Source organism: Apteryx rowi, unplaced genomic scaffold, assembly GCF_003343035.1.
Source record: "Apteryx rowi isolate R43461 unplaced genomic scaffold, aptRow1 scaffold_72, whole genome shotgun sequence".
NCBI lineage: Eukaryota > Metazoa > Chordata > Aves > Apterygiformes > Apterygidae > Apteryx > Apteryx rowi.
In genome coordinates, this window is record NW_020451005.1 from 2,584,441 (window position 1) to 2,596,681 (window position 12,241).

A 12,241-nucleotide genomic window follows, 5' to 3' on the forward strand; every position below is an offset into this window, starting at 1 on the left:
TAAGCCAGTGTGACTCAGATCYGTTCATCCTTTAGCACTTGTGGTATGTTGTCTTTGGGCTGTTACAGTGATTGAAAATCTAGTTGATAAAGGTTCCCGGAATTGTTAGGAATGTCAAAATATAAAAGTTTTGGTGAATTACTCACTCTTTCTTTTCTTGTTTGGGCATTCAGTTAGCATAAAAAATAATGATTATTACATAAATTAAATTTGCTGCAATTCAACTGTAGGGATTGAGATTCAATGCCAGTAAAGATAGATCAAGGTTTTTAAAAATATGTGCTGTAAATTAAAAACAAATGGTTGAAAATATTTTGCCAGGCTCACTCCCACAGATCATATATACCATTTTCCAAATTAAATCTAAGAGTGAATATTACTTTATTGAGATTTATGGAATAATTTATTTTAAAATTCCAGCAATATGAGAATGCAGGCATTGAGAGTKAAAAAAATAAGTGTCAGCTACGAAGTGGTTTCATCTTTTGGAGGGGTGGGTTTTTTTCAGTAATGGGAAAAATTAGTTCTGACTGTTTTTTAGAACTAAAATTATATAAAACCATTCAATTAGGGACAGATAATTTTCTCCAATTTTAACTGAAAAGGCAATAAAATGGGTGGAAAACGTGATAATATAACCAGTGAGCCATTGGAGAAAGGGAATTGTTCCTCCCTCAAACCAACTTGCAGATCCTGCTTAAGGACTAGGACTTCAGAGCTTGTGTGAAAAAATGTGGAAAAGGATATAGAGGAAAAYTGTTCTGTGGTATCTGAGGGAAGTACATGTAGGAAAAGATGATGGGCTGCATTAATTACCAAAGTTTATATATTATTCAGTTCCGAATCTCTTTTAAGATAAGAGACAGGACCCATTTTCTAAATGGGGTGGTACAAGGGACGTAACACGAAAGGGAATCGTCTAGCTGTGATGGACTGGGAGATGCACAGAAGAGATCTCCAGGACACTGGGTGCTCTCCTTGAGAGCTCCAGTCCTGCATGGCTTCCCTGAAGTATTCTAGGACCTCATTACAGATTTTGGGGTATCCAAGAGCTTAAATGGATGATAAATCTTGTAGCCTTAGTGGACTGTTAAAACTCCTCCCATTAAAGGAAATCATGTGGTTGAAACTGTGTTGGCTAACAACCATGGAATTTTCTGCATAACTTTATGTCTTCTTTGCCATTTTGTGCTGGATATCGTGATCTGCCTGTTATACTTCAGCAAATGCAATACTTGCCTTTTAATTAGATAATTACCATGTTATTCATTGGTTTTGATCATTTCTAAATTCAACATTCAGTTTTAACAAATGTATTTTCAGAAGATGATGCATTTTTACATTTTTAAAACTGCTAAATGTTCAAAAAGCATTTGTACACATAACAGAATTAAAACAGGGATTATCTAGCACTGTGTGTGGGATACAGCTATAATCTATACAGTGCATGGAAAAGAAACTGGCACTCTCAATTGCGCTACACACATTTCAGTAATAACAGGGTATGAGGCATACAATTTCATGGAACACCCACAATGAAAATTATTCTTTCCAAACAGAGAATTGTTTTGGAATAAGTTAGGTTAATTGGCACCATGGGATTCCTCTCAAGGAAACACAGAACATTAAAATCTACACATGTGCATGTAAAATGATAAAGTATTATCTTCTTTCCCCTCTCAGCTCTTCAAATCTAAGACATGCTACCCAAAATCAACAGAAACAATAATGTTTTGTTGATTCAAATTTCCATAGAATAAACTGGCAATTCTTCATCTGGTCAGCTTACAACCTGAGAATCACTGCACTGTTCCACAATTGCTAGCTTGAGTATGGTTATCTAGTTCAGTCTCTCATACAAAAATTAGAGGTCTCTAGAGTTTTGGGCACATGCATTTCAGAGTAGTAAGAACCTTTGTTTTCTACGCAAGCAACCAGTGCTATATGGTGATAAAATACAGCCTCTTCCAATGGACTATTTTGTGTCCTTTAGGATAAAAATCAAGATCTGCAAATCTTTAATGGGAAATCTAGGCCTATTTCACTGTCATTATACAGTTCTCTGTTAAAACACTGATTGTATTTTACAGTTTCTGAATACAGTTTAAATATATTAAGTCCTCACAAGAGTTTTATCATCCTCTCAAAAATCATCATTATAAAACACTCATCGCTACTGAAAAAAAAGTCTTCCTTTTAATGCAGAGGGCTGAATCCTCATGCAGGCTGTTAGGTGTTATGCTGTATGCACTGTGTCTATTTCATCCATGTTTAAAGTCACCATAAACAGGGCAGTCTTTTCTATTTATCTTCAACATGCCCAGTATTTTTAGATTTGGCTATTTGCATGCCCTAACCATTACTTCTCTCCTAGTTTTCTGCCCAAATTGATGGCAAGACATTTAAAACTACTTCTTTGTGATTCCTAGTGGGCAGGTCACGGATGAGGTGGGGCCAAAGAAATGGCATCTGTTGGGCTGCAGTCTGACTGCAGCCATTCTGCCCTCTGGAATGAGTGAAAAACCCACATGTCCTGTTACCCTACATGACTTCATGTTTAAGCCCTGTGCTGGAGACCGGCCTTCATCACTTCCCTCCCTGCTGTCTCCCAGTGGAAAGTTGGGCTGGATGTGTATTGATCGCCTTGTTGGTTTTTGCACAGCTCAGGAGAAAAGCAGCAACACGCACAGTAGTGCAACAGTAGTGGCATTTCAGCTTCTCACCAAAGATAGCCAAGTCTCTCCTTTCATTACTCCAGCAGAGGAAATCCAGGAAACCCCCAAAAGTACCCCGAAACTTATCACTGTTATATGCCAATAAATTTATTTCTCTTGCCACTCTGCCTGGGTCTACTCACATATCTTAAACAGACTTAAAATTTAATTATCGATTGTTAAGAGTATAGGAGCAAGATAGTAAATAGCATTTATGCTTAGCATAGGTGGAATGAATTCTAGAATGAAACGAAAATGAAATCTTATACTGCTCATAACATGATATATGTCATATTTATATTCTGTAATCTAACTCAGTTATTTTAATGGACTACCCATATTTTTCATAGGTAGATGGGAGCTTGTTGTGGTAGAACAAAGAAGATTTATTTCCCAGAGTTTTCACAGACACAGGGTTTTTTTCATAGTTTTCTGAGTAACTCTGAAGAGTTGCAGGTCCATTAGGTTGAAGAAGGAAGAGATTTTAATAGGATCTCCCAGTTCTTCCACTTCGAAGGCCTTGAGAGAAATATATACTTTCTGCTGCTCCCCTTTCTCTCCATGCATCAAAATAATACTTCTTGCTTTGGGAGTAATTGGTCACAAATTTAGTAGCAACTGCAAGTTTGGCTTTTTAGGGAGCAGATGACAGGGGATATCCTCTGCAGCAGTATAAATTACTGGTTAATGGAGCAGAACTCCTTGTACTGTGAGGTCAGGGAAAGAAGAAGCTGAAGAAGGGTTCATTGGCTTCACCCTCATCCACATAAGAATTCAGAGGAAAATACATTCATTGAACTTACTGTGTTTTCATGGGAGAATTAGTATGAATACCGCTCAGGTATTGCAGTGTCCTTTGTCAGTAACAGAAATCCCATTGATATCAATGGAAAGTGCATGCTTTAACTGAGGTCTTTACATCAACATAATGCAAAAATAGATGTATATATCCACTGTCTAGAGGAATATGCAGGAAGTTTTAGTAATGACAAATTGAACATAGAATTCAGCAAATAACACAAACAAGCTGAGTCTATTCACACACTGAGTTTTAAAAAGATTTTATGATTGTTTTATTTTAGTTTTCTGTAGTAGCACTCTTCACTGCAGAGGCTATACAACCTATAAAAAGCTTGAAACATGCCGTGTCAATGCTGGAGGTAGTGGTGTTTTTTCTATTTTTTGATTTGTATTTTACACTGAATGATCTGAGTAATATGTAATCATATGACTAAATGTTACATCATGATGCAAACACACAAGAGGGCATAGTAGAAGTTTTGCTACTAATCCTGCATTGCTGTAAAAAGTTGCTTATGGAGACAAGGTGCTCATTTCACCCTGAGAAGTTCTGGAATAATTGACTCATAGCATCATAGTTAGCATATTTAATACCTGACAGTCTACTTTAGTAGTCTTCTACCAAACATGTGAACTGTTATGGGTGGAAAATGGGTCTACTGCATATGTTTGGTGCTACTCTTTAGGGCCTCACCTTGAAAACCCTGTGTTCTCTGTGTTCCTACTCACAGAAGATTCCCATCTGAATCACTGGATTCACTCATGAATACGGCTTTGCAGGACTGAAGGGTACTTGTGCTCTGATATAAAAACAAGCTGACGTACAGTAATGACTATATCTGCATTTTAACTCTTTGTAAGAATATTACTCATAAACTTAAGCTAAGTAAACACTTAAAATAATGGTTGTCAGATATTTATGCATTTTATTCACTGCAAAGAGAATTAGCCATTAAAATAATTACAAAGAACTATATAGGAATATAGGATTTTTAAAACTTTGGGTATTAGAAAAGTATGGAAAGCTAGTTTTACTGAGTAATTTGAAAGTAAGACAAAATAAGTTAGTGTGTTAAGATTTAGGGAAAGTTTCTATTAAAATCTAAGCCTTTCTGTGATGATAGTCTTAGAGCAGAGAAGAAGGTGACTATGGTCAAGGAGTCTTAACTCATATATATGCAACAGCATATCTCCAACACCATTTCACTGACATTTTCTGTCCCTTTCTGCCCTTTCCTTCCCTGCTCTGCCCTTTCCTCTCTCAAAGGCTTCGCCCTTTATCACAGTACACCCATGAGATGTACTATTAAAACTTTATTGCTCATTTTAAAAAATTGATTTCTACGCAAGTGCAAATGGTAGTTCCATAAGGGCAGTTTTAAGGATACCCATTTTGGAGAGGTTTCTGCTTTGGCCACTGTGTGAAACAAAATGCATCAGAAAAACTTTGCTTACAACACAGGCTGGCTGCAGAATGTATGACCCCATAGTCAGCAGATAGACACTAAAACTACAAAATATCTGAAGTCACAAGTAACAAAAGTAACAATGTACTGAAAATGACTTAAGGCTCAGAGACGACAAGCAACTGAACATGAAGCCCAACTGCAATTCCACACCTAAAAAGCTAATTCAGAGCTTGGATTTATAAATAGGGAAATACCATGTAGATATAGGGACATGATTTTACCATTGGCAGTAGTGAGTTGTAAACTTGGCTACTTCGTACCGAGTTCTGAGGTCCTTAATTTTAAAAGGATGTTGAAAAGTGGCATGATTGTAGGGAGAGACCACAAAAATGATGTAAGGATTGGGAGGAAATTCCCTACAGTGAGAGCCACAGAGTTACTTAGCTTTTCAGAAAGTATTTTGGAAGATGATCATAGTGTTTGACTCCCAAGAGAAATGGAAGGCTTTTCATTTTTTTTGTTGCCAAATCATACCTGGATGCCTTCTGAACAATATATTTTAGACCAACATATGTCATACAGCTCAGTAGACAAGAAAGGGAGTGAAAATCAATGTAATAGGTTACATTATATGGTGGCTCCTTAAGGTTTCCAAATCTAGGGAAATAATACAGTCAATAAAATAAAATTAAGCCACAGTTGTAAGAAAATTTGGAGAGAGAACTGCTACAGTATTCAGCATTTTTGTGTAAGTTAAATACAATCTTGAGTACAAGGTGACTGATCTAGTAATAGTACCATATTCAGCACTGCTCCATCTCAAGAAATGGTAAAATCTAAGTACTCAGAATATTCTGGTGCATTTTTTTCTGCTGAGTGCATTATGGGTAAAATTCATATTTGACTACTGATATTTTTTAAGCATTCAATTATTTTGCCTAACTTTTTAACAGTAGATTTAGATGTACAAAGCTATCTTGATACTTAATGAAGGTCTCCTTAAACTCCAGTGAAATCAAATTATTACTATAATCAGTTCAATAGCTTCTCACTCAACCTTTCCATCTTTCTGATACTTCACAATAGTTTAAGACAGAAAGAAAATAATAGAAGTGAAAATGAGTCTGAAAGAAAAAACGGGTAGTGACATTTTCGTATTAAAATTGTCTTTGCTACAAAACTTTGAAGGAACAACTGTAGAATGTTCTGTAACTAACAACTGCCTTCGTCACAACACAATGGAGCAGTAAATCACTGGGTCAAGTGAAGTGTGTGAAGTGTGTAAAGCAGACTTTTAGGGTATGTAGGAAATGCTTTTTTGCTGGTAAAATATTATTTTTTCCTTCTACATCTATGCCACATACTCAGGATTCTCTGTAATATCAATGGGCACAGTTAACAGAATCAGACAATATTTTCTTCACTGCACTGGGCTATATATTCCTTAATGGCAGAGCCCAGGGTCATATCCTAAATTCTAATTACAAGCGCATGCTCCCTCATGTCCTTACTCAACTTTGGGGTGAGATGGATGTGCCCAGCTCCCTTCTTTTCACCACATTCTGGAGATAGGGAAGAAAAGGCTACAGTTGACAGGAAGGAGTTGGCCAAGTGTCCAATCCATCTGCACCTACTCTAACATTTGTGTAGCCAGTGTGACATAAAATACATTGGAGAGAGCCACAGATGTTGATTTAACAACTTCTTCATTAAGACTCATCTGTGGCTTCCAACAACCAAGCTGAAAAATAGAACAGCAAAAACACATTCTTGCTAATTGTGTTGTCAAAGAGCATTAGTAGTTGGAAGATGTGCAGAGAAAAAGTGTTTCTTACGCTCTTCAGATTCTGGTCTTTTTTACCTTCAGGAATCCTGCATCTAATTTTGTAAGGCCTCCCTGAAGCTCAGGCTGCCTTCATCCATTCATGACATCTCTCTCACTGTTATGAAATACTTTTACGTGCTTATGATAATTCCCTCTGAGATACTGACTACATATAAAATTATCATTTCTTCTCTTTCATTTGAACTCCCTAAAATTAAATCACCTAATTGTCAATAGTTTTTACTGCAGCAATAATTTTTAAGCAGAGACCCCCATTGACTTAAATGAACATTAAAAGCCAATGGAACAATAAAGCATAGGCATCAGGTTGTACCATTCTATTTACTTAATTTCCATTTACATCTACAGACTTTCACAGCAATGACTGCCAAGAAGCAACTCTAGTAACCCTATTTGTGTGCTTAGCAGCACCAGTAAAAAAGCACTAGGAGCTCACTAACAAAACCTTCAGGAGCTCCAAATGAATTTCATCAACACAGGGGAGCAGAACAGCATCTTTTTAGGATTGTATCATGGCTGATTACAGTGCAGTCACCTCCTTTTCTCTTTTTTTTGTATGTTGTTTTCCTATTTATCTAACCGCCAGATGAGGCAAATGATGTTAGTGAGATCAGAACTTAAGTCCAGAGTTAATTTTTACGAAGGAAATATGTCATTTCTTTTTCTTGGTTATACCAACCTCAAGACAGACTTTTAAGATTATTCTTTGGAAAATTATCATTCAACAGATTTGCTGCTCTATGACAATGTTATAATTTTATCAATACTAAATTTCCTCTTTACATGTACAAAAAGAAATCAACCACCGCTCTCTTGTCCCATCTATCAGCACTAGAAATATCTTATTGGGATATTGGGATAGTTGTCCAAAGCACCCTCCAGAGGTATCGATTTAAATTGCCTTTCATTCAACCACAGCTGTATAATTATTATTATTTACTGGATACAACATATAGCTATAAAAGTTTGAAAATATCATTTTCACTATTGTCACTAGAATAAAGTATTTGTTAGTATTTTAGATACAGGTACAAAAGGAACAAAAATGGCTGTTTTCAAACACCTGGATATAAGAGAGAAAATCTGAACACATAAAGTCCTAATCCAGGATTTTTAGGGGAAAAGAATAGTTTGCTTTTTCTTGCTACCACTGTTTCAAGGCTGGAAAAGATGTGAACAGTTTTCATTTATTTTAAAGAAGAGTCTCTATGGTAATTCAGGAATAACATTTTATAAGTGAAGTTATACAGGAGTTGATTATATGTTTGGCTGAAACATCTATGACTGAGTAAATGAACAGAGAATTCAGAAAATAGGTAGGGTTACCACTGGCAACACACTGCGCTGGAACACACGGGCCTATGTTTGATCTGAGACAACTAAAACTTCATTGATTTCATTGTACTTTTTGACTTACACCACTATAAGAGAAGAATCAGGCATCCTGTGCACAGAATCTATACATATAGCTTCTTCTAATACAGGGAGTGTGTCTTGACTAGGCACAGAGGACACATTCAGTGATTCTCACACTTTGCATTTGGGTGCAGTGTTTTAGATGGTCCTTTCAAATTGCTGGCTGCAGATCATTTCCTATCCACATAATATTCTCTGTTACTGATTTCTAATCTTAAAGTACATAAAAGGCTAGTAAAATGAAATTCCCTTCAAGTATTCCATTTCTGAGAGAATAATCTATTTAATCTATAATCTGAGAGARTATTCTATTTCTATGAGAATAATTGCTACAGTTTTCACAGTGGTCTTGTATCTTTGTAAGTAAAGGACCACGGACATCAATTTTAGGAATCAGACTACAGGGGATAAACAAAAAAATGTTTGAGAACCCTTGTTTTAAAATTATCATTAGGGATAAATTGGGTGTCATTTTATTTTTCTTTTTATTTATTTTTATTTTATTTTTCAAATTATTGGTGGCGTTTTTTTTGTAACTATGAACCCAGTAAGTCTGAATATACTAATTCCTACAATTCCTGTACTTTCCTCTATCTATTTAAAAGCTAGTGTCTTGCTTCGTGGCACATTCCCTTTCTCCTTACCTGTGAGGTATACAAAGCTGCCATTCTTGCCAACCTCTATTAAACAGTGCAAAACAATTATCCTGAGTCACTGGACTGTTATCTCATGGATATGGAATTAGACTTTCTAGCTTAGAGAACATCAAATTATTTACACCAAATGTTATACTTGAAACAGATCCAGTGCAGAGTACTCTATTATATGATGGTTAAGGTAGTAAAGACTAAAAGATCAGGTCACTGATTTAAAACAGAACTCAAGGTTGAATCTGATTCTGAGGGTAGCTGTTCAGAGTCTTATCAACTAGGCTATGGCCTGTTCAGAAGTATGGAAAATCAGTCTTCTATCTAGTCTTGCCTGTGATTTCCAGCTGTAAAAGTTTCCTTTAGGAATGTTTGTTTGGGACTGATAAGAGTTCTGTGGAAAGTTTCAGTGTCAGTTTTTCATCAGTACAAACTTTCAGGATTTTCAATTTAAAAATCTGAATCAAATTTAGATTGATTTTCAAATATGCCTGTGATTAGTCCCTCTTGTTTCAGAGTCTTGTAGATGATCGTTAGCTACAGAGACAAAAAGGGAAGTGTTCAAGAAATCCCAGAAATATATAAATTTTATGAAAAAGGTGTCATGTATTTCATTTATCCCTCTGTTTCAAAACAAGCCAAAAACCATTCAGATTTCCTCCCAGAAAAGGCTATCTTAAATTGACTTATTGACATTATATCTGAAACACAAAAATGATTAGTTAGCATGTAATATGCACTTTAAATCAATATAGTTCCTTATGATTTTATTTAAAAATTACCGTGTCAAGAGTAGGCCAATATATCCTATTTAATCCATTAAGTTTCTTTATGGTGCACAGTCATGACTGTCCTAGGCAAAACTTGATTACAATTTTGATTTGTTTTATATATCTGGATTTTATCTGAGTTACCACTGTAAAATGTGACAAGAAATCAACATGGAACAACATTTATGACATTTCCTAAGTAAAATATCTCCCAGTAGACTTCACAGGTTTCTAGTAGTACTTACCCCATGATTTATTTTGTCATACCTAGATGTAATTTTTTACCTCCACCCTCCAATGTATTCCCATCATTGCCCAGTCACCACCAGCCCTGCTCCCATAGCGATAAATGTCAAGAGCAGTCTTCCCATTAAACTTAATGAGAGTTGTTACACCAGTCAGCCTGCGTGTTTGAATTTAGAAGTTCAATCACTTTTTAGGGGCATCTCAAATACTAACTCTCTGGAAGGAGCCTGCCCTCAAGGGCAGCTTGTGCCACGTTTGAGGCTGAGCCAAGAGGGAGTGAGCGCTGCAGCCCCTCTCCCAGGGATGCCTGGAGAGCGCCCTGGGCCCCCTCCGGCTTGCGCTCAGGCTCCAGCTCGGGCTCGCAGGGCCTCACCAAACCCGCTCCCACTGGAATCCCAGCAAAACTGTACTGAATTCAATGGGATAGGAATGAATGCAAATGATGAAAATATAAACACAGGGCTGTGTGAAGCTGGTGTTATATAGTCTCTTCTGGATTTAAAGTGAGGAAAAATGGAGGGACAGAGAAAAATGTGACCTCAGGTATTAGACGCTATCTTTTTACTTCCTGAACCAAAGAAGAGTTTTCACTGTGCTTCATTTCTTTGCCAGTTAGGATTGTAGTGTCTGTTATCATTGCTCTTCTTTATATTATTTAAATTAAAATATTTTCTGAAAAGAGTTTCTTCCCTTTTCCTTATATACATGCTAAAATATAAACAGATAGAGATAAGTAAAAATTCCAACCTTTATTCCACTTTGAACAAGCTTGTGTATATCCAAAAAAGGTTCCTTGATTATGTCTCCTTCAGGATTGAAAATCTTCACATATCCTTCCTTTTCAAGAATAAAGAGGCGGTGAGATCCATCCCCACAATGTACTGCTCCAACAGGCTGCCTTAGTCCACTCACAACCTCCTGAATGCAGAAGCAGTTGTGCTTGTGTTTTCTAAAAAAATTTTAAAAAATTGTGAGCAATTTCTTCTTTCTCATAACCATGACACAACAGTGTCCCTAAGAGCTACAATGAATGTTCTGTGATACTACAAACACAATTATATAAGGCAGAATAAATTATTTCCTTGAATGCATGCAAGCATATCATACTGAAAGTCAGTTTGAACTTGACTTGAGCAAAATTTGTTTTGTATACAAGACAGAGAAAAATAAGTCATCTTAGATMTGAAATGCAGAGGAATAGGAGAGAAAATATGTGATTAAAAAAAGAGAAAACAAAATATAAATAGAAAAATTCTACTCTACAATAAACAGTAAATTCCAGCAACTCCACAGTTTGACAAAATTTGGTTTCTACAGTCCATTTAAGAATAAGAGTTATTATGGGGCAGTTTATTTAAATAATCTAATTTTTTTCACAATGGCAAATACACATTTGAAAATCATAAAATAGATATTTTAATAATAAAATTATTGTAGTTGTTTACTAATGTAAAATTCAGGTTGAAATCACTTCTTAGAAGGCATATGTATGATCTACAGGGAAGGCAAGATTGTAACACATCATCCGTCACTTAAATATTAAGAGGTACTGAAGTATTGAAGCTAATGTAACTTTTTCAATGTATACTAGCAGCAGCAAAAGAAAATAACATCTGGAAAACACAGCTGCTGAGCATAAGCACAGACTGAGCTGGTTCACTGTGAAAACCACAGGCTTTGTAAGTTTTTTTTCAGATTAAACAGCATTTATCTTTATGAACCTGTTGATCTCTTCCTCTTTGTCATATTCTTCCATGTGGTCCAAGGAGTTAGAAGCTGGCCCTCGCACTTGCTTTCTTGGAAAATCTGGAAAGCATACACCACCATCTTTTCTTGCATAGTAAAAGCAAAACTCATCAGCTGTAGTTTGGAGAAAACCTTAAAAATACAAAAGAGCATACAAATATTTAGTGTGTTGTCATGTCTGCAGTTTTGTGCCATCAAACTGATCTTCAAACAGATTATATATTGAGTGGAAACAGAAATAGTTTTAAACAAAGTACTATCTGCAAAGAGGCCTGCTCTGAATAAGTACAAAAATAGAGTGTTACCTTTTATAGTTTATTCATCTGTATTTATTTTAAGCCTTAATTGCAGTGTGCTTAAATAAGAAAAAACAATTCATTCAAAACAACTCAACAGCTCAGTCTTAAAAAAGTTAAGAGACAAAGTTCAAAGTTAAGAGACAAAGTTCAGAGTTAAGGCAGTCATACACTTTTCCCTGATATTAACCCTATGAATGAATGTAGTATCTGCTGTAGAATAGCTTAAGCAACTTCCATTTAACTTTTTTCTTGCTTTGGGCTTTATATCTAATTCCTACTGTCATTAATTACTTAAGGAAAACCCAACATATTCTGCTACTAGCTGTTATACCAAAAAATTAATGAAA

The 12,241-nt window shown here is 35.8% G+C and overlaps 1 protein-coding gene across 1 annotated transcript in view; it reads right to left on the minus strand.

The window, feature by feature from the left end:
- HHIP (hedgehog interacting protein) overlaps positions 1–12,241 on the minus strand; it is a 73,560-nt gene that overhangs the window by 47,399 nt on the left and 13,920 nt on the right. The window contains exons 3-4 of the mRNA XM_026087533.1: positions 11,571–11,727; positions 10,597–10,798 (exon numbers count right to left, since the gene is read on the minus strand). Of these exons, the coding sequence (XP_025943318.1) occupies positions 10,597–10,798; positions 11,571–11,727 (359 nt within the window). The remainder of the gene's footprint in view (positions 1–10,596; positions 10,799–11,570; positions 11,728–12,241) is intronic.